Genomic DNA, 27,486 nt, shown 5'->3' on the forward strand with positions numbered 1-27,486 from the left:
GGGAAAGGACGCGGAGGCCAGTAACCCAGGAAACCAGTAACCCAGGAAACTGAGGGCGTGTCTGGGAGCGTAGGCGGTCAGGTCTCCTGGGAGCGCCCTCCAGCGGCGGTGTTTGAAAGGATTCACGGTGCTCGGTAAGACACTGGCTCTGCACCAAGTTACACACACACACCCGAGGGATATAGGACTCATCTTTTCACTAATCGCCTGGCTCTTCTTTCCATTCAGAGCAAGGCATTGTCTCAAGTACCTTTGAGATCTCCTGTCTTCTGTAATTATAATCCTCCAGCAAAAATTTATTTCTATATCTGTGTTTTGTTTTCTAAATGACGGTTGAGGGAAATCAGTATTTCGGAAGACAAAATAAACTATGTTTTTCAATAGAAAAAAAGAAACCTTTAAGTGAAAATCACTAGTTAGCCCGTTGGGTATAATTTATTCGACGTTATTAAGGATTTTAGAATAACACTAGGATTCCTCACTTCCATCCAAAATGCCACCCAGTTAAAATTCAACGAATATTTTCCAAGACCTAACTACTAACATGTACAATGCGCACGAGTGTGGGATGGGTGGGGTGGTGACAGTGTTGATGACAAAAGGAAAAAAAAAAAATAGCTTTTGAACTTAGAAGAATTGTAAGCTGATGTCAGATTGTGAAAGTGGCATGCTTCTCAGAATTTTGCAGTATTTTCTGTGTATGTGTGGAAGTGAAAGTATCATACAGGGTAGGGCAGGGATGGGAGCAGACCTTTGTTTTTAATTTGGAGAGTGACCCTAAAAAGTGACAAGTGTGTATATCCTTTCTGGCAGCAATTAGTATAGTGGAAACTATGCTTTAATGAAGCATACAACGTGTAGGGTATGAATAGGGGTATTGAATTCTCAATAATCCATTTCAAGAAGATTTTTTGGTTCTTTGCCTTAAGAACCACAATATTTTCATTTCTTTTTCAAACATTAAGGGAGGAGGGGGGAAGAGTAATTAGCATTTCCTTCTCAAGGGCTGCCCAGGCTGCAGAGAGAAAATGGCCCTTATAGTATTGAATATTTTTTTTTGGGGGGAGGCATTAATTGAGACATTTATTATTTTATTTTGCTTGTTTTTGGCATCCTTCCATGTTCTGACCAAAAACACACACACACACACAACAAAACAAAAACAGAATAGGGAAGAACTATTAACCCATTTGTACAAAAGGGATCTTCAAAACAACGTATATTTCAAAATAACTAGCAATCTGAATATAATTGAAAAAATTTTTTCTCTTACTTAGAAAAAAATACTTTAAAATATTAACCAGAAATGTGCAGATAAGATTAAATATTGTAAATAACTCAATTCTTCCCAAACTTTACACAGAGACAATAAATATTAATACAATTCCTGTCAGTGCCCTACTGATATTTGACAATGGATTCTAACTAAAACATATGAAATACAGTGTCTGATAAGAGTCAAGACAATTTAGAATGAGAGGAAGTTGTTTTTCCAGCTATTCAAATATAAGATATTGTAATGTATGATAGGTATATTTCTATTATATTATAAACTTCAGTCATTGGATCTACATGGTACTGGAGCCTAAATAAATCTGTAAAATAAAATATAAAACAATATGGATAATTAAATTTTCAGAGAAACCCCCTCCCTGTGTAGCCACCTTTAAAAACTGGTTAAAATATGGTTTTAAAGATAATTGCTAATGTATAGTTAAGCTGGTCGAAAAATAAAAAAAATTTTTGATGCAGAAATAATAAGCTCCCATGCTCATAGGAATTTAGGGCTAAAATGAGCACTGCTCAAATAGCATGAAAAAGCTGTAACCTAAAAATGTAGTTTAAAGTGTGCTTGGGTTGGTAGTGCCAGGCAGAGGAAGCAAATGCAAATGCTCCCTGGAGAAATGAACTCTGAAGACAAGCACAAAGGATTCTCTGAGATAAACTTGGAGAAATAGAGCTGACAATTCTTTTAAATCACTAAATAACACAGGGACAAAAAAAAATCATGACTGTCATCCATGAATGAAAATAACCTAATAAGAGACTCTATATTGGATAGATATAAAGGGGGAAAAGCAACATTTAGAGAAATAATGGCTGGATTCTTAAATTTAAGAAGCCAAATAAACCCCAGGCATAAGAATTTAAAAGAAATGCACACCTAAACACAAACACAAAATTATTTCAAAAGCATTCATAGAGAAGAGACAAAATATTTACCAACAGGAATTATGTTAACTGCTGACTTCACATTAGCATGATGGAAGCCAGAAGCAGAGGATTATCTTCAAAGTGCTAAGAGAAAATAACTATCTACCTGGAGCTATAAAGTCTGAAACTATCTTTCAAGAGATTAGATATATTTAAGATATCTATAATAATAAAAGCATAATATGCTAATTAGACTGGACATCCTTCCAGATGACCTTCCAGACGAAGCTGGGGCTGCGAGGGAAGCCGGGGTCCTGGGTGCCAGAGGGAAGCCGGTGCCGGCAGCCAGGGGAAGGAAGGCCTACTCTTGCATGAATTTCGTGCACTGGGCCTCTAGTTTTTGATAACAAAACTGTAAGTTTGCTACCAACAGACTCCTAGTAAAAGAATTCTGAAAGATGTATTTTAGGAGGAAGAAAAATGATCCTAGAAAGAAAGGTTATATGGCAAAAGAAATAGCAAAGAAAATTGCTTTTTGTGAGTAAATCTAAACAAACACCAATTGTACAAAAAATAATAATTGTATGCCAAAATACAAGTTAAATTAACTGAATTCCTAGAAAAATGCAACTTAGAATTTACACAAGAAGTAGAAAATCTGAATAGTCATATATCTTTTAAATATATTGAATTTTAATCTAAAACCTTCCTACAAGAAAGAAGCCCAGATAGCTTCACCAGTGAATTCTACCAAATATTTGAGAAAGAAATAATGCCAATTGTAACAAATACCTTTAATGCTCAAACTCACAATCTGTCAATTTACCTTTTAATCCAGAAGAGGGGAGCATTTGCCCAGTTTACTGTCCCCCGTTGGTCAGTGATTGTCCATGAGGTGTTGACTCCCTTGTAGTTCCAGGTTGTACATGTGTGTATTTGTGGAGAGGTTCCCACAAACATCCCATGCCTCATGTCAGAGAAGCCATAGGGTAAAAGTTATACCTGCCCCAAACTGGTTGCTGTTACCTTCTTTCTCTTGAGTGGACACTTCAAAAGTACATTCTACATCACTTTATGGAAAATCCCAGCAGGATTAAGCCTTATTTGTCCCCAGAACATTCTTTTTTGCTTTTGCTCCTTCCCAGTTTCACACTTCCCAATTCTGTTACCTGGGATCATTTTCTTAAACCAAATGCATGTGGCCAATAGGCTAAGAAACCAGTTTTACACACAATCCTTCAGTCATCAACTTATTTTATTAGGCCAGCAAACTTTGATACTAAAACCTGAAAAGGACATTTTGAGAAAAGAATATTATCTCTTGCAAGCTCTTTCATGAAAGAAATATATACTATATATTATATGTATAGAATACTTTTTTAAAAAAATATATTTTGTTGATTTTTCACAGAGAGGAAGGGAGAGGGATAGAGAGCCAGAAACATCGACGAGAGAGAAACATCAATCAGCTGCCTCCTGCACACCCCCCACCGGGGATGTGCCCGCAACCACAGTTACATGCCCTTGACCGGAATCGAACCTGGGACCCTCCAGTCTCGAACCTGGGACCCTGAGTCCACAGGCCAGGCCGACGCTCTATCCACTGAGCCAAACCGGTTTCGGCTAGAATACTTTTTATATATATCCTTTATATTTATAGATATATTACTAGCAATATGCTGTTGGGTGATAATGCATTATTTGTAGTTGTATATATAATTGTATATGTACAAAATGTAAAAGAATCTACAAAAAATTATTAGAAATAATATGCAAACTTATTAAGATTGTCAGATGCAAAATTCATGTACAGAAATCAAATGCATATTTATATTAGCAATACATTAGAAGATAAAATTTAAAGAAGATACAGTATCATTTTCAATAACATAATTATATCAAATGTCTAAGAAAAAAGTAACAAAAGATGTACAAGACCTTTATGCAGAACTATAAAATGTAATTGAGAGAAATTAAAGAACAGATAAATGGAAAGACATTGGATTGGAAGACCCAACATAATAAAGATGCCAATTCTCCCCAAATTGGATTATAGATTCAATGTGATCATAAATAGTAGCTTTCTTTTCTTTCCTTCCTTCCTTTTCTTTTTTTAAACCAATTTGAAACTTTTTATAGTACAGATACCAGAATAGCCAGAATATACTTGAAGAAAATAATACAGTGGGAGAATTTGTTCTACTGATTAAAATTTATTTATTTATTTATTTTATTTACAGTTGAGGAGATTAAGATTTATTTTAATGATGCCATATTTTAAGACAGTTGGATATATTTCCAGGTTAAACATATAGGCCAATAGAATAGAATAGAGACAGAAACAGACACATACAAATGGATTTTTGCCACTTAGGGCAAATTGGCTCGTCAGAACAGCCCTTATTATTTTTCTAATTAAAATATGTAAATCAATGTACAGTTGCAAAAACATAAATCTTGTGGTTGACATGAAACTTTAAAATCCATCTACACTAGTATTTTGTACTGGAAAGATTATAGATTTCTCAATGGATGTTTATAATCTACTAGAGGCCCAGTACACAAAATTAGTGCACTGGTGGTGGTGGGGGGTCCCTCAGCCCAGCCTGCACCCTCTCGCAGACCAGGAGCCTCAGGGTATATCTGCCTTCAAGGAGCAGGCCTAAGCTGGCAGGCGGACATCCCTCTTGCAGTCTGGGACCCCCTCGCTCCTTACTGCCCACATGCTCGCTGCTCCTTACTGCTTGGCTCGCTGCTCCTTAGCACTGCCGCAGAGGTGGGAGAGGCTCCTGCCACTGCCGCTGCGCTTGCCAGCCATGAGCCTGGCTTCTGGCTGAGTGGCGTTCCCCCTGTGGGAGCACACTGACCACCAGGGGGTAGCTCCTGCATTGAGCGTCTGCCCTCTGGTGGTCAGTGAGCATCATAGTGACCAGTCGTTCCGCCATAACGGTAGCTTAGGCTTTTACTATATAGACTAGAGGCCTGGTGCACAAAATCGTGCACTGGGAGCAGGGGTCCCTCAGCCTGGCCTGTGCCCCTTTCGCAGTCTGGGAGTTCTCAAGGGGTGTCTGACTGCCGGCTTAGGCCTAAGCTGTTAGTTGGACATCCTTAGTGCTGCCATGGAGGTGGGAGAGGCTCCTGCCACTGCCACTGTGCTCACCAGCTGTGAGCCCGGCTCAGGGCTTCTGGCTGAGTGGCGCTCCCCCATGTGGGAGCGCACTGACCACCAGGGGGCAGCTCCTGCATTGAGCGTCTGCCCCCTGGTGGTTAGTGTGCATCATAGCGACTGGTCATTCCGCTGTTCGGTTGATTTGCATATTAGCCTTTTATTATATAGGAAATAATAAAAGTGTAATATGCTAATTAGACCGGACAGCCGAACGACCTTCTGGACGTCATTCCAGACATCCTTCTGGACGAAGGCATGGCAGAAGGGGCCAAGGCAGAGGTGGTTAGGGGTGATCAGGAAGGCAGAAGAGCAGTTAGGGGCAATCAGGCAGGCAGTCAGGCAGGCAGAGTGGTTAGGGGCAATCAGGTGGGCAGGTGAGCAGTTAGGGGTGGGCAGTCAGGCAGGCAGGTGAGCGATTAGGGCCTATCAGGCAGGCAGGCAAGCGGTTAGGAGCCAGCAGTCCTGGATTGTGAGAGGGATGGGGCCTAAACTGGCAAGTCGGACATCCCCCGAGGGGTCCCGGATTGCGAGAGGGTGCAGGCTGGGCTGAGAGACCCCTGCCCCCCCCCCCCCCCCCACACACACACACACACACAAATTTCGTGCACTGGGCCTCTAATATTCTAATAAACATTTTTCCATGTAAGTAGCAATATGCATTTTGAACCATGAAAAAATGCTTTGGCATTTAGGCAAACAAGGCTGTGAAGAGTGCTCTTTGTCACATTGCATTTGTGTTTGCTACGTCTGCTCTTCCTGCAGCTGTCTTGGGTATGTGCATCACAAGGTTTCTTACAGGAATGGGATGGCATACCTTACTTATTCCAGTGTTCTCTTTTGGAAGACCTTGGCTCAGTTAACATCACAAAGGATCACACTGTAACACAGAAAGTAAATAATGTCTTCATTTCTGATATTTACTTTTTATTAAAACCCATCTTATTTGCTAGTAGCTGATTTATAAAACAGGAATTTGTAAATACCCCTGTACCCAAACTTTACATTCATCAATGTTATCACTGTATAATTATCATTAAAAAAAGAGAAAGATTTCGTATATGTAGTAAAAATACCATCTCACAGTATTTTTTATGGTATTTTCTCTTTGGCATGTGCTACAAAGTGGAGCATGTTGAGTGTCACAAGGCATTGCACCACTCATCTTTGGGAAATTATACTTGAATGACGGTGCAGCAAAACTGTCCTGCGAAAGCAAACTGCACAGTTTTGACAAAGGATGTGCTACAGTCTTCTGTGCAAACAACATTGAGGTGCTGAGGAGAAACTTAGTACTACTGGAGAATATTGCTTTTAACTCCTCCAACCTATGAATGTTCTTTTGTTACCTGTAAGTGAAAGCCAAGGGCACCAGGAAGGAAAAAATAGGACCTGAAGTCACTGCTGATTGCCCTTTCTTTACTAATTTGATTAGAGAGCATTAAAAACTATGATTAAAAAATTTATGTTTGCTTCAGTGCATCTTTTCTGTGTGTTTAGAAAAACCTAACTTATTAGGTTTTTATTATTTTAAACAAATGCAGTTTCAGAAGATTTTCTTGTTATACACTGCCACAGGAATTCTGAATAATTGACCAACCTTTAAAATGTGAACAAGTATCTTTTCCATTACTTAATTTTATTACTTGTTATTTATAGCTTAGTGGTTCACCTATTGGTGTCCATTTGGATTATTATTTTTTCACTATTATGAACAATGCTTTGAGGCACTTTTAGAAAATTATCTTCTTATGCAAAAGCAATGCTCATGAAAGGAAATACAGAGAAGCAAGAAAGAAATTGCATAGAGATTTATAAAATCCCACTTGCTTAGAAATTGTTATTTAACACTTTGGGGGCATGCATGCTTGTGAATATCTGTGTGCATATATCTCCTTTAGATTACACAAGTTATTACAAATTTATTAAAGTAAATGGTACTATACATGTTTATTTAAATTTTAAAAACTTTTTTATATTAGAAATTATTTTAAACACTGAAAATTATAAAAAATATTTCAAAGAACAAAAACACATACATATAAATAGCTAAAAATCTGCATGAATATACATATATATACATATACCTCTGTAAATCCTCTATGCAGATTTTTACCTATTATTTTGTTCCATTTATTTACATTTGTTCCCCCTTCCGCCCCTTCCCCCAAATGTATACACACTTTAACAGCTGATAGTTCAATTTTGAAAATGAAAGTTATTTTAATAAACACTGCCTTTGTAATTATTCACAGTGTGTGTATACATTTTTGGGGACAATATATATCTGGGTTTTCAGTCATAGTTAAAGCCAAGTTATAGAGAAATTCACTGTTTTCTTCTAGAACTTAGTTTGTTTTTATTTAGACCTCTGTTTTATTTGGGGTTTATTCTTGTGTATGTTGTATGTAATTCACCTTATTTTATTCTTCCAAATTTCTTTTTTCAATTGTCCCAGAACAATTTAATTAACTTTTGCCCAGTGATTTGCAATACCACCTTTATCATACACTAAATTTCTATATGTATCTGGGCCTATTTCTGAGCTTTGTATTCCATTCCGTTGGTCCTTCTATTCATTTGATGGTACTTCTTTTTATTATAGAGGCTTTGTACTATGTTTTAATTTTGGGCAGTGCTAATCCCCACTCATAGCTCTTTCTTTTCAGTGTTTTCCTTGTTATTCTTGCATGTTTATATTTCCATATACACTTTTTAGCAACTTAGTTCCATAAAAAAAAGCTTACTGGTATTTTTATTGGGACTGCCTTAAATTTATAAAATAAATTAGGTAGAACTATCATCTTAATAATGTTAAGCTATCAGCCAAGAATAATGTCTTTCCACTTGTTTAAGTCAATTGTGCCCTAGCTGGTTTGGCACATCAGCCTACAGACTGAAGGGGTCCTGGGTTCGATTCTGGTCAAGGTCACGTACCTCAGTTACAGGCTTCTCCCGGGCCCTGGTGGTAACTAATTGATATGTTTCTCTCACATTGATATCTCTCTGTCTTTCCCTCTCTAAAAATCAATGGAAAAATATCCTCGGGTGAGGATTAAAAAAATAAAGTCAATTGTGTCTTGCAGTAGTGTTTTATATTTTTTTCATATAGGTTTTGGACACTTCTTTGTTATATATATTCATTTATTTAATCCTCACCAGAGGATATGTTTTTCTTGATTTTAGAGAGAGGAAGAAAGAGAAACATTGATTGGTTGCCTCCCCTACTTGTCCCGACCAGGGATCAAACTGGGAACCTAGGTATGTACCCTGACTGGGAATCGATCCTGCAGCCTTCTGGAATATGGGACAATGCTCCAATCAACTGAGCCAGTTGACCAGGGCTTCATTATTATATTTTTATCTTTTTGTTGCTACTGCAAGTAAGGTTTTCCTTCCATTATATTTTCTAATTGGTAATTATTTTTGTATAAAAGTTGTTTACTTTTGCATGTTAATCTTATATCCTGCTACCTTGATGAATACTTTCGTTTGAGTTAGCTTTATCATTGACTGGAGGCCCGATGCATGAAATTCAAGGCAAGGGGCTCAGCCCTCGCAGCCCTGGCTTTGTCAGGAAGGTTGTCTGGACAGTTGTTCGCTGTTTGGCCGTCCAGTCTAATTAGCATATTATGCTTTTATTATTATAGATTATTATAGATTACCTGGGACTTACCAGGTACTATCAGATCACCTGAAAATAGAACAGTTCTATTTTTTCTTTTACTTTTACAATTCCAATGTGTCTGTTTTCTATTGTCCAATAGCATTGGTTAATATTTCTAGAACAATGTAATAGTGGACAAGATAGTGGACATTCTTGCCCAAGTTTTTGATCTTAGTGAGACAATGTTTTTAGTGTTTTTCCACTAAGTAAAAGACTAGCTTTTGGAATATTGTACGCAAATACATCCAGGTTGAGAATACTATTGAGAGATTTCTTAAGATATTAATCTATTTTCCATGTGAGTGCATTAATAGACTTCCTAATATTGAACTATTCTTGCATCTCTGATAGAAGCTCCATGTAGGCATGTGCATTATTTCTTCACGTGGTATTTGAGTCTAATTACTAATAGTATATTAGGATATTTGCATGTATATTTATTTTCCTTTTTGTTGTTTTTTAAAAATCAAGTTTAGGGTAAACAAGTTATATTTACAACATAAAAAGATTTTAATTCTCATTTCTATGCTCTAAACCACCCTATGTAACTTTGGGAGACCATCTGGTCTCCAAGGCTTGCTAACATTCTCATGAAAATATCTGGGCCTGGTTTTGTTTTGGTTTGGACTTTTTTGTGGGATAGTTTTAGATAACTTTGTTTATTCATATTGTTTTGTTTAAGCTTTATATTTCTACTAGAAGCCCGATGCATGAAGATTCGTGCCAGAATGGGCCTTCCTTTCCCTGGCTGCCAGCACCGCCTTCGCTCTGGCCGGAGCCGCCTTTCCGCCTTCCCATGCTGCCCAGAGGCCTGGAGTGGCCAGGGGAGGGGGTGGGAGGTGGAGGGAGGGTGGTGCGGAATGCTTGCATACTCCTGATTGGCTGGTGGGTGTCGTGAAGGTACAGTCAATTAGCATGTTACTCTTTTATTAGGTAGATTTCCACAGAGGTTGATTCTAATAATCATATCTTCCTAAGAAATTATATCACCTAAATTTTCAGGTTTGCACAGAATTTTATATTTTTTTCCTCTGTATTATTAGCCATTCTTTCTTGTCATTTTCTCATGTTTTCTTCTTTTATTTACCTTAAATAAATTAGCTAGTTGTTTATTTTTCAAAGAACCAGAATTTTTTTAATTTGCTATTTTTCTATTTACCTCACTTTCTGCTTTTTATCTTTATATCTTCCCTTGTACTCTTCTTTGGTTTATTTTTCTAGTTGTCTGGTCTAGTAATTTAATTCACTTATGTTCTTTCATTTTTATTGATATAGATGTAAGACTATGAATTTCCTTCTGTATTGCTTAGCATAGATTTTTATACACTTTATTTTTCATGAATTCTTTCATTTCTGATTGTAGTTCTCTTCTCATTCTAGAATTATGTAATAGGTTTTTACATTTTCAGGTAGAAAAGTCTTTAATTTTCAATTTCACTTAGGATTGGTATTAGTGTTAGTATTTCTACTTTATAGAAACTGGGTTTTTTTGTGTGTGTGTGTGCCCTAAATATCTTTTTTTCTGATATTTTCATTTGCCTTTAATACATACATATATGTATGTGTGTGTGTGTGTGTGTGTGTATATAATACATACATATGTATATATTTAATACATACATATGTGTGTGTGTATATATATATATATTCTAAAATATTTACCTCATTGATTCCACAGCAATTAAAATGAACTAGTGATAATTTAAGTGAAACTCACACACATAATTGTGAACAAAAAAGGGCAGACACACTATCAATGTTAGGTAGATGGACCTCCATTCTCCCAATTAGAATCTGTGTGGGGTATCTGATGGCAACTGAGGTTGCCAAGCCTTTTTGGCCCTCTAACCACTGGGACACAATCATTGTGGTGCTAGGAAGTGCCCACTTGGTGGCCAAAAATTATTTGACTGGGTTTAGAAATAACTCTCAAATTGGACAATCTGTAATAATAAAAGCACAATATGCTAATTAGACCGGACATCCTTCCTTCTGGACGTCCTTCCGGACAAAGCAGCAGTGGGCGGGGCTGAGGCAGAGGCGCCCCCTCCCCCCCAGGCCACATGGCAGGCCAGGGCGGGGCCAAGGCCCTTGCAGGAATTTCGTGCATCGGGCCTGTAATGGATCGATAATAACCTTATGGGTGAGTCCTTCTGAACCAATATACACCCAGTAGTTGTAAACGATACTGCTGAATGTATTGTGGGAATAGATATTTTAAGTTAGCAGTGGAACACACACCTAACGACAGGCAGTATGGTTATACATGTGGCAATTCCACAGGACACCTTCTATTTGGATAGGTTGGGGCTGGGGGAGAATACTCAGACAGGCTGCTACACAACACACAATTAGCCCCTTTTCGCTCCTCCCATCCCCCACCCCCATCACATGCCTACCTCTGGGAAACAGAGTTACTGGTATTTGCAAGTGGCAGGAAGAGTAGGGTTGGAGGGTGGAAGACTCTCGTGCTCCTTTTTCTGCCTTATGCTTGCTGGGCCTGAAAGGTTGTGATGTCAGTGATATCATGGCTATAAGGTGACAATTGCCATAGTAGTCTCGGCATGGCTCGCATGTCAGGGAGAGAGAGAGATGGTCTAGAATGGTGCCATGTAGAAAAGGAAGAAACCGCTGAGCCATCTAGGGATGACTCTGTCTAGATGGTGTTGATTAGACATGATGAGGATTGGAAAAACAGTGAAGGGTCTGCTTCAGGGTCTCACCACACCATTCATATCACCTTAGAAAGAGAATAGCAACCATGGCAGGGCAGGAACAGCTCAGACCCTGGGAGGTCAGGGGTAGGGGAAGGACCATTAACCTCTCTTGCATTCATGTCTGGAAGAATGCACAGGAGGATGAAGATGATATACCTGTAGAATTTTTAACCATGTGGCTATCTACATATTTTAAAAGCTACTAAAAATTTAAAAATAAAAACATTGTACTTAAATCTGGATCTAAAATTTAGAAATTAACATTCCAGGCCATAAAGCTGGGCCACTCTCTAGTAAAGACCTAGAATATAAAAACACAATAAATACAAAAGTTAGACTTTCTTTTAACAGTGGTATACACATTCACACAATTTTCTAGTAGGAAATTTCTTTTAGAAATCTATATATACAATAGTGCAAGCTGTTAACTTTATTTTTATTTAATATAACCGATGAAGTTAACAAATATATTTTAATGTAACAAAGAATTATAATTGATAAGTTTACCATCTACATTTTAAAGAATTTCAACAATTATTTTAGTACAGGCAAAGACTTAACATTTGAATTTTACCTTTTGAAATGTAAAATGCTCTATTATAATACCCATTCTACATTTCTTAGTTTTAAAGTTTTAGCTAAAACATGAGTAAAAACAAAGAGTTCTCCTAAAACATAAGTAAAAACAAGAGTTCTCCTACTCCTAAGACAAATAAAATGTATTACTAATAAAGTGCCATCGGATTAGACAATACTATTTTAACTATCTCATTTTTGGAGAGGAGGACAACAGTACATAGAGTATAGAGCTAGTCATTTTCATTATACTAGTGTAGAATCAGTGTAATTTGCATTACACTTTGTAAAAAGGATGAGTGCTTATTTGTAGTAGATATTAACAATAAAGAATTCCTCTCAAGAAAGATGACAACTATAACTTAGGACAAGCTGTGTAGTCAGCACTGAACATAGTTTAGTGTCCAGAGTTTTTAAAAAGTGCAATCTTGAACTAAGACAAACCTGTCTACCAACACTAAGAAATAGTTTTAGGGACTTCATATAAATAAAAGAACATTTCTTTCAATTGTAAAATAGTTTCAACTTGTTCTAAGGAGAGGAATCGTGGTGGATGGTCAAGTTTGGCACTAAGTGTGTTTCTAGCAGGTGGAAGCCGGATATACATTGCTATTAGATGCATCTTTCACAGAAGGAAAATGTCTGAATTAGATGTATACAGCACTTTTCAGGCACTTGACTTCACTTGGTGGTTAAATTGATGTCCAGATATTTATCTAATGGAAAAATATTAAATTATATAATAACTTCAAGTCATGTTCCTTCCCACAGAACATCTGTGTTCTGTAAGCTAAATCCAAATGTTCCCTGCTAAAATCCAATAATGATACCCAATTCAGAAAGAAAACATTTAATAGATTAAAGGTAATAAATTGAATTTTCTCAATTTAAAATTTTTCCACAATAAATTTTTCTTCAGGCTTTGTTGCCTACTACTTGTCTGAATACTAGGAGAAAAAGGGCTTGAAAACTGAAATATTATGCCTAAATGATAGAAAATTTTAAACCATTGGACAGTTTAATGTACTAATTATGGAAATATACTTATAGTTTGCTCTTACACTTCTTAAGAGCCATATTTTCTCATAGTAAATCTGTTCCTAGTTCATATAATACAATTCAGTATGTAAACATTTTAATGTGTACCTAAACAAACATTATGAATTTTGATCTGTTGTCCCTAAATATGTTCGAGAACCACTAACTACATCAATGTCTGACTGAAACTATCTTTGGGGTCCATACTCAAGAAATGTTTTCAGATGTATCATTAAGGATAGGATTCTAAGATAAGACTATCAAACTGTATTCTAAAATGAAAAAAAAATACATATGGCAAAATTCCAGTATAGTTGTCACTAATGTCCCCATTTTTCCTTGAATATTTAGCATGTAGTTTAAGTATGTTGATATTAAGGATTTTTTTTTATTTGTATGTATTGCAATTTGGGAAAAGTCTGCAATATATTTTTAGGCAGTTATCTTTAAAATAATGAAACTTGAACTCTTAGCACAAACAGCCCTGAGAACAATGCATTCAAATTACAGCTCAACTAGAAATAATCTAATTGAGAAACCTTAAAAGTACAAAAACAAATTCCAAGAAAGTCGTAAATTAAAAAAACAAAAACAACATTTGAGGCACTACCATACTACAGTACTTTTAAGAATTGGACTTTGTAAAAAAAAACATACAAAGCTGTGTGTGCACATGCGCACACATTGTGCTATAATAATGAAACACTGTGTCCCTAATTTTATAAACTAAACATTTTATTGCAGCATCTGTTAATGATATATCATGCTCTGGCTGCAGCAGAGTTTTGGTAACTGTTATAAAGCATTGGTAAGGAATTTTGTATCATCAGTGGAAACTGATTCAAGAGCTTGGTTAGCAACAATTTCAAGTGACTGACAGCCCTTGGAAGGGAGCAGGAAAGAAACATCATAATTATGTTATGATGCGAATGCTAAGTCAAACTAGCAAAGATCTGATCTATTTCAGAGGGTATACAACTTTATAGCAAATAAGGTACAACAAAGTCTTCACAGTAAAAATAAAATGTTCTAGAAAGAAACACATATTCCACTTGTTAATATAATATTGTATATCAGCGATCTTCAACCAGTGTGTCACAAGAACTTTTAAAACATGCAATACTCGACTATTTGGTCAGGGGCACTGACCACTTTTCCCTTATTAGATTGTCAAATGAAAAAAATGACAGTAGCCAACACAACAATAGCTGTCGGCTGTGAATGAATCAAAATTATACTTTTTTTAAACCAGGTCAGCAAAAATATATTTTTTGGCGTGCCACAGAATTTTAGTAATTAGTTTATGTGTGCCATGAGATGATACAAGGTCGAAAATTGCTGTTGTGTATAAACTGGTGAAATGCCTGAAGACAAACATGGTGTATCACTGTATAACCTTATCAACATGACAGTCTACATTTCATATATAGTGCTTGTGATATTTACCATTCACTGAAAAAAAGTACAACAAACACTAGGAATCAACTTTTAACATCTCTGATGTCAAAAAAGAATGAAGTCACTTCTGTTTTATGTTAAAAAATGTTTCCTTGCTTCTTTTTAATACAATTTACAAAGCTTTACTAAATGAAATATTTTGTTCTAGAGAAACATATTGACTTATGTGAAAATAAACAGTCCCATATCTTTAAAATCTATACTTAACATGTCAGAAAAGTATTTACACTTCTTTATAGTACTTAAAATGAATTATTTGTGCATAAATAGCTTTTGCCATTCAAAGTATGAAGATAGAGATGCATTATTATAATTTACATATACTTACCTTGCAATTGAAAATATATTTATGTGAAGTTTGACAAGTTAGGAAGAACAAAGGCATGCTGACCCAGAATTAATACAAACCAGAACTAGTATGGTTAACTGGGGTCATATGCATGACCAGCAAGCAGCACAGCTGGATAACTATAGAATTCCTGTGGGTAATAATGCTAACCAGTAGCAAATAAGATACACATTATAAAATACTAAAAAACAAGAGCAGTATGTAGTAGATACTGAAATGGAATATTGGAAAGAATTTAGTCTAATTCCTAATTGTGCTTTAGATGGGCAAAAGTTAAAATGCTGCACTAAAAATGATTAATTTGCAACCTCAGTATTTCTTGTGCTTTAGAATTCTCTTTGCATTTCTTTAAAGTATCTTGCTTCTTCTCCAAATGGGTTTGCTGAGGCTAACACAAGATTTAAAAGTATGAGCAAATTAAGCAACTAAAACTTTGGGATCTTTTGTTTTTAATGCTATTTCCAGCCACTGATTAAATTAGTTGCAGTATCACATATTTTCTTCTAGATGATAGGAATAAAGGCCTTGTGTAAGTCAAGGCATGATGGGAGAGGTCTCATAATCAGTCATAGAGAATGGAGGTATTCTGAAACAGTAATTTTGTTCTGAGTTTCACTCCAATATAATGGTTACTGAGTCAAAGGTCCTCACAAACCCTATGACAATGTTTAGAATTCTGAAAATACGGTGTATGTGAACAGAAATGTAGCAGTCACCTAAAACACTTTTTAAAATAATTCAGTTTTACAGAATTTCTTCCTAGTTATATTTCACATGAGTAACTGAATTAAATCACGTGACAATCAGAAAAAATACATATAAGTACTTCTTAGTTAATGATTATCACATAAAGTAACTTTTCTTCCATAATTCATTTTCATTTCATTCTAGAAAAAAATGTACATAAATTTAACAAATGTTTCAAGTCAATTTGAAGTTAGAATTTCCAGTTTTTGTCTGACATAAATATTTTGAGGTTAAAAACGTCTACTTACAAATGCTTGGAAAGGAATGACTACTATAAATAATATTTATCAACATAATTAAAAGCACTGCATAGTACTTTACAAAGCAAGTCACTACTTTAAATACAGAGAGGAGAGAGAGAGAGAGAGAGAGAGAGAGAGAGAGAGAGAGAGAGAGAGAGAGACACCAACAGTTGAAAGCAAAAGTACAACTAGAAGCTTTCTGATTACAAAGGCCTCAATTAAAACACTATAGCTTTAACCAACCCATTTTGCCACTGTCCCTGTGTCTTCTTTACAATATGATTTTCTAATAGTTACCCAACAGTTTATTGCCTCTCTGTCAACCACAGCAGGTATAAAAAACACCATATATAAGGTTATATTAAGTCGGCCAACAGTTTGGCAAAGAACAGTAAGACCAAGGTAATACAGGGTAATGCACTGCCACTTTTTGATAACATGATTTTTGTTTAAGAATTTGTGCTTGCCACACATCAGCTGAAACTGTGACAATTCCAATCCATTATCTACTTACTCTATATGTTAGGTCTAAAATTAATACAGCACAATTCAACTTAAATGTGGTACTTCGATACCACTGGATGCTACATTGTTTGATTTAAAACCCTGGTTTATTTATCACTTAACTAAAATTCACGAATGATATACTCAAATCACATCTGTGGATTTCTTGGACTGTTCCTTGGACTCACATACTGACAACCACAGGAATGTTATAAAAAAATACCTACAAAAAAAAAAGAATTATACATCGTGATTATTTTTTAAAATTACTAATTGCGTGCAAAACTAACTCGGCACAATTTCAAAACAATTAAAAGATAAATGAGGTTGCTTCTGAAGGCCATAGCTTTGGTGACAACTTAGAACCAAACTTGAGATCTGTAGTTGATTCAGACCTAAACAGTTTGTCATGCCTGATGCTCCCATTTATTTGCAGGGCTTTATGGCTACAGCATATTCTTCACTCATTGCACACATGACAGACACCTAGAAGGAAAAATGCAAGCAAAAGTTCTTCAGAAGGCAAGACATATATAAGATATGTTTAATTCATTATATACTGTATATTCCTGGATATTTTATACATATTAACTTTGGAAAGATCAAATAATCTCCTTTCTTTATAGTTCCCAAGGAGAAATTTCTCAAATTGTAGTTTTTAGACAACTTCCAGGGAACAGGGAGAATAAGAGCTATAAATGTTTCAATACTTACTGGATGTTATGTATTCCCATAACATTCTTTCTCATACTAAAAACAAATAGCTCAGATATTGATGTTTAAAACAAATTTGAGGGGGACAATGGCTATGTAGCAAAAAAATTAACTTTGATACTTTCTTAGGTAATGGGTCTTTAAGGATATTATAGGAAAACTGCTTTATAGACATCATTTTCAACATATTTGCAGTATTTAAAAACTACCTTCATGTAAGTATTTTATGCAAACTAGATGAAGCCAAATTTTTATAAAATAGTTTTAAAAAATAATGCTCCCATAGGTCTTTACCTGGACATCTTCACCTGCGTTGTATTTTCCTTCTATTTCTTTGCCTAGTTCACCTTCTGGCAGCTTTAGATCCTCACGAACTTCACCAGTTTCTGTCAGCAGGGAAAGGTAACCATCCTGAATGCATATCAGCTATTGAGAGGAATTATATTTGCACCGATGAGATTATATTCACTCCTTTGTAATATTTACATAAAGTTGCAATCCACATTAATTAGTATAAGTACACAGTAATACATTAATATATTCTTCATGCTTAAAAAATGTTAGACACATAAAACTATAAAATATGTATAGACTAAAAGTGTAAATTCACTCCTCCCTGCACTTCCCCTGTGCCCAAGTCTCTGCATTATTAAATAGTTTAGGCTTCTTTATAATGTACCCTGAAGCATTTACATTTATGTACACACTATAAATGTAATTATTTAAAGAAACATAAATAGTACAAGTATTTTTCAGCAAGTTATTTTCACTTAATAACATATCTTAGAAATCTTTCCAAATTGGAAAATATGGACCTACCTTAGTCCCTTTAACCACTTTACAATTGCATAGATACACTGTAACTGATTAAATCATTTTCCCATTGATGGGAATGAAGGTTAGTTTTTCACAATTACAAACAATGTGTATTTTAGTTTGATTATGAACAAAGTGGAAAAATTTTAGTCTCCAACTCACTGCTTAATACCACCAGATTTTTAAAGAGAGACAAACACTGACTGTTGATAACAAAATGAAACAAACTCAGGTATCAACCTAATTTGCAAGAAGCCACAGTTTTGATATAACTGAACTAGTGGCCCAGTGCATGAAATTCATGCACGGGGGGGGGGGGGGGTTGTCCCTCAGCCCGGCCTGTACCCTCTTCAATAGGGGACATCCCTCTAGCAATCCGGGACTGCTGGCTCCTTACCGCTCACCTGCCTGCCTGACTGATCGCCCCTAACCACTCTGCCTGCTGACCTGCTCGCCCCCCGCTGGCCTTCTCGCCCCCAACTCCCCCACCCCGCCCTTGTTGGCCTGATTGCCCCCAACTGCCCCATCCCCCCCCCCCCCCCCCGCCAGCCTGCCCACCCTGCTGGGGCTCTGAGATCAATGGCAGAGAAGAGGCAGGCATTTCCTACCAGGCCTGTGCTCCGCCATTAATCCCTGCCCACCAGGCTTGGGCTCTGCGATCAATGGCAGAGCAGAGGGAGGCCCTTCCCACCAGGCCTGGGGTCCGCCACTAATCCCTGCCCACAGGGAGGCCCTGCCCACCAGGCTTGGGCTCTGCGATCAATGGCAGAGCACAGGGAGGCCCTTCCCACCAGGCCTGGGCTCACCATTGATCCCCACCCACACTGAGGCCCTGGCCACCCTGCTGGGGCTCTGGGATCAATGGCAGAGCAGAGGCAGGTGTTTCCCACCCGGCCTGCGTTCCACCATTAATCACCTGACATCGTCCAGAAGGTCTCCCAGTCTAATTAGCATATTACCCTTTTATTAGTATAGATTTCATTATAGGCATGAGGAAACAGCCAGGTTGTATTCATTATTCTAAAAGCATGGACTGGTATACCATGAGTGAGCCTAGAACTCTAACAGAATTTATAGAAGGCAACCACCCTGAATACTAGATATTAACATTAACATACACAGAAGGTGTTAAAGACATGGTTCTGGACCCCTTTTACTACTATAACACATCACACTGTAGGGGTAGAGTTTCAAACCTCTCCTCTATGGCACTACCAAAGCTAGCTATGACTTTCTTACACTAACCCCAAGGACCGCAGGAGATATCAGTTTTACACATCTAAAATCTCAAACACAAAAACAAAACTTAAACATCTTCCAAAGCAACCACAAACACTTTAAATTAATCTTTATGTCCCTCAAACATTTGTGAGGTGGTTGACAGAGGAGCAGGGAATAAGGAGGTTGAGGTAGAAGTTTAATTTTTAAACAATTAACTACAGGCTTACAAGGCAGATCTTTTTTTATTTTCATTCTTTTAGCAATTCCCTGAAGTGGAACTTGTCGATTTCAAGATTTAAAGATTCCTACTGCCATTAGTGACTGAAATATAGAAGCCTAATAATAATACTGGTATTTTGATATGTATTTATATAATGGTTGTACTTTATTTTTTGCCAAGAATTCATAAAATACTAGGATGAAAAATAAAGCATTTCAAATATAAAAATATATAAACACAAGATAAAATGTAAAAATATATTTATATATTAAATATCTTATTAAAATAAATTGCTTTATGAAATATAATTAAAAACTTAAGAAAACAGCTATAGAAAAAATAAAATTAAATAATGAAAAGGAATTATTTTATCTTATATAAGTTATTTAATTTTTAAAAATATATTTTTATTGATTTCAGATAGGAAAGAAGAGGGGTAGATAGAAACATCAATGATGAGAGAGAATCATTGATCAGCTGCCTCCTGCACACCCCCCACTGGGGATCGAGCCCACCATCTGGGTATGTGCCCTGACTGGGAATCAAGCCATCATAGGTTCATAGGTCAATGCTCAACAACTGAGCCACAACGGCTGGACTAAAATTTTTTTTAACATACAGAAAAGCTAGAAAAATCACATATCTTTCACCTAAATTCATCCATTGTTAACATTTAACCACACATTCATTTTTCTCTGTATATATAGAGTATATAAAATAAATATTATACATTCCTATTCTTTTCTTACTTTTACTGAACCATTTGAAAATATGTTTCACACAGGACTCTTTTTTTTTTTTTAACTTGTGAATACGTTACTTTTTTTTCAATTTTTTTTATTAAGGTATTATATGTGTACATATCTTACCATTGCCACCCCCCCACACAGGACTCTTTAGCAATAAATACTGCACTGTGTTTCTCCTAAGAACAAGGACATACTCTTATATAACCAGTTTAATCTTCAAAATCCGGAAAGTCAACATTGCTAAAATATTATTCAATATATAGTCCACAGTCAAATTTGCCAATTGTCCCAATATTGTCTTTGATAGACATTTTTCCTCCCAACTCTAGGATCATATCAGCTCAGTCTCCTTGAAATTCAACAATTCCTTATCCTTGTCTTTTCTGACATTGATGTTTTTGGAGAGCACAGATTGACGGTATTATAGAAGGTTCCTCATTTTGGGTTTGTTTCCTCATGATTCAGATAATGCATTTTTGGAAGTAATACTACATAAGTGATGTGTCCTCAGAAGATCACATCAGAAGGCAGATGATTTCAATTTGTGCTATTACTTGTGAGATTAACTTTGATCACTTGGCTAAAGGAGTAGCTGCCAGATTTTTCCACTCTAAAGATAGAATTTTCCCTTTTTAAAAAAATTTGCAATAACAACAACAAAAAGATAAGGGTGTCATGTTGAGTTTTAAGCATATTTTTGTGCAATTTTTCCCCATCTTCTCTCAAAGTCCTCTTTGATGCTATAGAGTTAGAAGGAAGGATAGTGAGGAGGCAGTTATAAGTCAATTCTAAATATTTCCTTCCATCTTTAATCTACTCATGTGATAAATTTAAAATGTTCTGAACCATTTTTTTTTTGGAGTGGGGTAGAAAGAGTATATAATTATTTGTTATTAGCAAGCAGGCAGATGGGAGAGAATAGGGTCGGAAAACTTGTAATAGTGGTGTATCAAGCTGCTAACAAATGAAATATTATGTCCTCAAAATACTGGTACCAGTATTTGTGTTTATTTTTCTTACTAAAAGAATCTAATGTATGGTGCTATTTCTCTCCATAGGGTTCCTTGGAAAAATGAATAATTCCAGGTCCAGAGCAGGAAGTCTACAAGATGAATCTGGAGCCACCATTTACACTAGAAAGCATGGTGCTACCAAGGACCATTAGCCCTATATTAAAGAGACTCGCTGAAGCTTTCCTGAATAAGAGCCCCCTGGCCAAAGAGAGAATAGTTTGAGAACTGATAAGGATAATAACTACAATGAACTGAAATACAAATATGTTTAAAGTTCATAGTGAAAAACATATTTGATTGATTATATTCAGTGAATACTATGGAACCAACTCATTTTGAAAACCGGTAATTAAAGGAAAAGAACCAAGCATTTATACTGTCTTTCCTATTATATACTGTACCATAGGGTAAACAAACAACCAAAGTTGATTAAGGAAAGTTTCTCTTTATAGAGTGCTATGGCTAAAAAAAAAAAGACAGAAAAGTCAGGAAACAATTATTCTTTCATTCTGAACTTATTTTAAAATATATAAAGTTAAAATTGTAAATATTAATACATTTCTTTTCCTAAACAAAGGTTTACTTTTTACTTATTATAACAAATATATATACACACATACATATTTCACTTTAGCTGACTGCCAAATTCCGCTTGAAATACCAAATAAAGCAAATATAAAGGAATACATGTAGCCAAATAATAAAAGTAGACATTTAATCAAGGCACTTGGATAGCACAATAACTATAATTGGAAAGGCTTACAGAGTTAATTTTTTTAAATGAAAAGAAATAAATATTCTACAGTGACTTGATAAAGAAAGATGTGATCACTGAGTACATATTCTGCAAGGCACTATTCTAAGTATTGACTAATTAAACTTCACAGCAATCCCATGAGGAGTTCATTATTCTTATCCCCATTTTATAAATAAAGGAAGGCAAGAGGTTAAGTAACTTGCCAACCAATGTCACACAGTAAGTGCCAAAGCAAGGATTTGTCTGGCTTGAGTCATTCTCTTTTCTAAACTACATACCAAAGGCTAGGACTAGAGTGAGGCAAGTGAGGCACTTGTCTTGGGTGCAAAATTTAAGGTGGTGCCAAAAAGAAACATCAGTGATCAAATAAATATTTTAATGTAGTGGCTTTTTTGTTTTTTAAATATATTTTTATTGATTTCAGAGAGGAGAGAGATAGAGATAGAAACATCAATGATGAAAGAGAAACATTGATTGGCTGCCTCCTGCACGACCTCCAGTGGGGTTAAGCCTGCAAACCAGGGCATGTGCCTTGACTGGGAATTGAACCATAACCTCCTGGTTCACAGGTTGATGCTCAACCACTGAGCTACACTGGCTGGGCTAATGTGGTGTTTTTTATTGATTTCAGAGAGGAAAGGAGAAGAAGAGAGATAGCTACACCAATGATCAGAGTATCATTGATCGACAGCTTCCTGCATGCCCCACACTGGGGATCCAGCCTGCAACATGGGCATGTGCCCTGACCGGGAATGAACCATGATCGACGCTCAACCACTGAGCCATGCCGGTTGGGCAATGCGGTGTTTTTATAAATTAGAATTAATGCAAAAAATTCCATGATGAACAAAATATCAAAAAAAAGAATCAGAATTAGTGATTTTACCTTTTGCCTTAGGCTCCAGTGTGGCTTGACATTGTTGCTTATCCTATCTTTATTTAAATTTTGTGCTCTAGGGAAGGGATTCACTCACCTCATTCCCCTCATCCTAGTATGGGTCCTGTTATAGCCCAAAATAAGACCCACATCAAATTTTTCCTTGATGTTAAATCTTGAGTTCCAATCTATGACTGGCTCTTTTCATCACAATAGAAATTATCTGAACTACTGATGCCATCTCTCTGAACTACTCAAAGGCAAAAGCCTTCTATGTTGAATGCATAGTAATGAATATAATGAATATCAAATAACCTAAGCAAGCACTCACATGTTAAAGATAAAAACTGAAATCCACTGTTGGCAAAATTCTAAGCTTAGCCTTAGATGGCACTATCCTCATCTCAATGAATAATTAGATATGCATTTAACAAATGTTTATTGAGCACCTATTATATGTCTAAATTAGGTGCTTTAAGAATAATGGAATGGTTACATGAAATTTTTATATAGAAAAAGGGAGAGTAGAAAAGAACTACTTTTGGGTGTATATCTCTTAGGTAATTATGGAATACAATTTCTAATTTAACCTTCACATTATCCCTCTTTTGTAGATGGGAAGACTAAAGTTCAGAGAGGTTTCATAATTTATTCAACGTCATCCAGTTAGAAAGCAGTACTGGATCCATATCCAGACCTACCTGACTAAAAAAATAAAGAAACAACATAAAAAACATTTACTATTATTATACTAAGACAATTCAAAATTTTACAAAGCATCTGAAGCTACCTATAAAACACTTATGATAAGTGGGGAAATGTAAATATAAAACTGCTTACTAGATTCAAACCATGTAAAAATATGTTGACATGTGGACAAAGAGTAAAAGGAAATCATTGGTTAATTGCAGTTGATGGTGACATTTTTAAAAAATTGTATAATACAATGCCCTAGCCAGTTTGGCTCAGTGGATAGAGCATCAGCTCGAGGACTAAAGGGTCTCCGGTTCAATTCTAGTCTAGGGCACAAACCTCGGTTGCAGGCTCAATCCCAGGCCCGGTTGGCCGGAGGCAACCAATCGATGTATCTCTCTCACATTGATGTTTCTCTCTGTGTCTCTCCTCCTCCCTTCCACTCTCTTTAAATATCAATGGAAAAATATCCTCGGGTGAGGATTAACAAAGCAAAAATTATGCAATCCAATAAAAGGTATAGAAAGAAAGCAGTTTAAACTGGATAAAACAAATCTAAGTGTCACAGTGTGAACTTTTATTTCTCACTATATAAAATGAACAGAAGCGAGTTCTATATATGGTATGCTTGATAACATAAATTGAAGACTTCCAAGAAAGACTTTAGTTATGATTAATCTGAGCTTCCACATCCTATGAGGTCAGTGGTTTGGTTACTAGCAATACTCCAAACAACAAATGCTATCATTAAACTTGACCTATCCAAATGTATAATTGGAACTAAAGCTTGAAGTTTATACCTGCAATTTAACAAAAGGTCACAGCATGGTCACTGAATATAAATAAAACAACTATATATTTTTGTATTTTCTTCACCATATCCAGTGATTATGTATTTTATCCTTTATATTTAAGGATGTCAACTTATTTCCCTTTTTAAGAATACCAACTTCTGACTCATATTTCATTAATACACAAAGTTGGTTGGTGAAACATGAATTCCAGTAATTTCTTGAAAATCTTAGGTCTGATAAGTGAAAAGAAATAAGGCACCTGGGAGGGAGTTACATAAATTTGAAATATTTTACAAACAGAACAGTGATTTTACTAAAAATTAAACCTATTCAGTCACAATATACAATCACTTAGTCTGAGAAATAAAAAGTTTTCAACTTCTTAAAAATGCAAGAAAGTTAAAATAGCAAACTAGCAATAATTCTAGATAAGGTATAACTGTTAAATGGCACTATCTCTCCAATTTCTAGTATAAATGGTGCCTAATAATTCAGTTGAAAAACCTCCAAAACTATTCCTGGTTTTTGATAAATTACAATTGATATTTACACCTGTGAGAAACAAGCAGCATTCTAAAGGAAATTGGGACTTACTTGGTAGTCATTTCTCTTAATATTTGGAACGTCCATATTGTGAGTAGAAGGGCAAATATCTTCATATTTTTTGCCCGTGAAAATATCAATTCCAACAAGGTGAACCTGACAGAGAAGGGAGAACAGAAAACCTGTTTAAACTTTGCCAAGTACATCACTCATTACATACACAAGAGCACAATATCAGCGCTGATTATGACAGATTCTTTCTCCTTCCAAGGTCATCTAATTTTACTGTCTTTAAAAGAAAAGATAGTAGCCATAAAATTGAGAAGCAGTGAGCAACTAAACGGTATCATGATATATCAAGACCCGAATCCTATGCAGCCCAGTCATTAAATTAATAGAGGGCCTATGAAGTCAGGTCTTAGAATTAGGTTGGAACAGGTTTTCTCATTTGTAAACTGAACAGATCTTCTAAGTCACTGGGAAAGTTTCAATTCCCAATTAATGAAACGTTATAAGGGCCCAAGAAGGAAATGCTACTTTTCAGTATTCAAAGTAATAGCAGATCTCCCAGGAATTGTGGGAATGAAAAAAAAAAAATAGTCCTTATTACAAAGTTATAAGTATAGAAGCCTCGTGTGCTGTAATAGATGATAGAAAATCTCAACGCGAAAACACACCTGGAAGGGCACCCACCTTGGCATGACCGTGCTTTCCAGTTTTGGAAGTTGACATCTCTACTATTTTGCACGGTCGTCCCTTGAGCACCACGAAGCCGTTTTTGCGCAGGGCCGAGCACTGCATAGGGTACGTGCTGGAAGCCCCAGCATCGCCGGTCGTGAAATCAATTTCATCCGCCATGGGTGGGCTGGGGAGATGGTCGCTTTTCCAAGGAACTGCGCAAAAAGTTTGTGGTTGCTTTTTACCAGCGGGCACCCAGGTGAGGAAACATCTCAGTTCGGACCCGTTACGTGCCAAGCATCGCAGATGTATCACTGTTTGCATTCATGGACTACCCACCCAAGAACAGGGGACACTTTCTAACTCCGGCCTCTGCAAACTTTTCCACCCACCGGCCGGGAGGTGGGTGGGAAGTCGCAGAGGAGCTCGCGGGCGTGGGGAATGCCCCCTCCCCTGGGCGCTCCCTCGCGCAGGGAGCAGCAAAGCCCAGCCCGGTCGTCCCACCGCGGGAGAACCCGGCGACCTTCCCGCACCGCGCCGCACCACCACCCGGCCCTCCGCCGCCGCCGCCGCCGCCCTGATCTCCACTGCGGGGACCCAGCCCAGGCCGCACGCCCCCGCGAAGAACGGGGATAACAGGACCCGACCAGCAGCGCCCAACCCTCCAGCATTGCACTCCGCCCCCGGGCCCCGGCGCGGTAGCCCCCGTCTCTCAGGCATCCCCCTTGTCCGGGGGGGCATCCCCAGTCCGGCCCAGCCCCACAGGGGCCTTCGCTCAGGCGGGTCCCGCGCTCGCCTCGGTTCCCCCATCTATATCCTTCCTCCTTCGCTCGTTAGGTCTCGGCTCCGGCCGCCTTCCCCTGCCTGGCTCCGGTCCCAGCCCTACCGGTTTTCCCCAGTTTTCACCTTTCAGCAAAGAAAGAGCGCCTTTCCTCTGCGCACCGGCGCGGGTCCCCTACAAGCTGCAGCGGAGGCAGCGGTGGCGGCCGCGGCAGTTCCAAGACACGGGGCGGGGCCGCCACACTTTCCACACCCCGGCCTCCCGCCCTTTCCCGCCCCCACCCCAGCCCCACTTCCGGGATAGGTCCGGCGCGTCACAGGCACGGCCCCCCTCGGGCTCCCATTGGCTACAAGGTTCCCGAGGCCCCGCCCAGTCACGTGAAGAGCGCCCTGGCAACCCCACGTGCTGCGGATTAGTGCACTTCCGGCGTGCAGAGCGCTTTCTGGAGGCTGGTTGCTGAGAGGAAACTCGCCGGCAAGGAAACTTGCTCCCCCAAACTTTTAGGTTCGTTGCGTTGGGGTTTCAGTCGAAGTTAACGGGAGCCAAACCACGTGGCGGGTGGACCCAGCCCTCCGGGGCGTGTCTGTTGTCGCGTGACGGCTGTCCGACCTCCAGAGGCGAGCAAATTCCACGGGGTCCCACGGGATTGGGATTTCAAAGTTGGATTCAAACGTTGGCCCTCCTTGCTAGTCAAGCCCATGCTGTTCCTCGAAGAAGAGCCGAAATGCAGTATTTTATTGCCCAGCTCAGCACTGCGGGCTCCTCCTGGGACCTCAGCCTCCCCTGATGAGTTTATGGCAGCGACCGCCTCTGGGTGCCCCGCTGGAGGCAGCCGCGCACGCAGGGGTGGGAACTCATAAGACGTCCTTGAAGTAAAATGCGGCGGTGAGATGGCCTCACTCCCTCCTTCCTCCAGAGGCTGTCAGGAAGTTGTAGAAGTGAATGCTCCCTGACTCCTACCACGGTGTCCAGTCCAGAAAGGGGTTCTGCCACACTCATCTCTTCTTTCTTC

General features: G+C 37.7%; 1 protein-coding gene and 1 long non-coding RNA gene across 5 annotated transcripts; one reads left to right on the top strand and one right to left on the bottom strand.

The window, feature by feature from the left end:
• On the top strand, nt 1-21,718 carry LOC114231807 (uncharacterized). The gene is made up of 2 exons (XR_003617801.2): nt 1-134; nt 21,397-21,718. It is a non-coding gene; the product is annotated as an uncharacterized LOC114231807 (long non-coding RNA).
• EIF5A2 (eukaryotic translation initiation factor 5A2) lies at nt 5,989-26,737 on the bottom strand. Of its 4 annotated transcripts, none has more exons than XM_054713725.1 (6): nt 26,600-26,737; nt 25,709-25,908; nt 25,067-25,171; nt 17,627-17,758; nt 17,014-17,104; nt 5,989-6,200 (listed from the first exon to the last, which is right to left on the bottom strand). In XM_054713725.1, exons 2-5 carry the CDS (start codon nt 25,871-25,873, stop codon nt 17,045-17,047), a joined length of 462 nt encoding a protein of 153 aa, XP_054569700.1. In that variant the 5' UTR covers nt 25,874-25,908; nt 26,600-26,737; the 3' UTR covers nt 5,989-6,200; nt 17,014-17,044. The 4 variants fall into 4 exon arrangements, with proteins under 4 accessions (XP_054569700.1, XP_054569701.1, XP_054569699.1 ...); XM_054713724.1 differs by lacking the exon at nt 5,989-6,200 and adding an exon at nt 16,674-16,841; XM_054713726.1 differs by lacking the exon at nt 17,014-17,104.
• Nucleotides 26,738-27,486: the final 749 nt, after the last annotated feature.

Source organism: Eptesicus fuscus, chromosome 3, assembly GCF_027574615.1.
Source record: "Eptesicus fuscus isolate TK198812 chromosome 3, DD_ASM_mEF_20220401, whole genome shotgun sequence".
In the NCBI taxonomy this organism is placed as follows: Eukaryota; Metazoa; Chordata; class Mammalia; order Chiroptera; family Vespertilionidae; genus Eptesicus; species Eptesicus fuscus.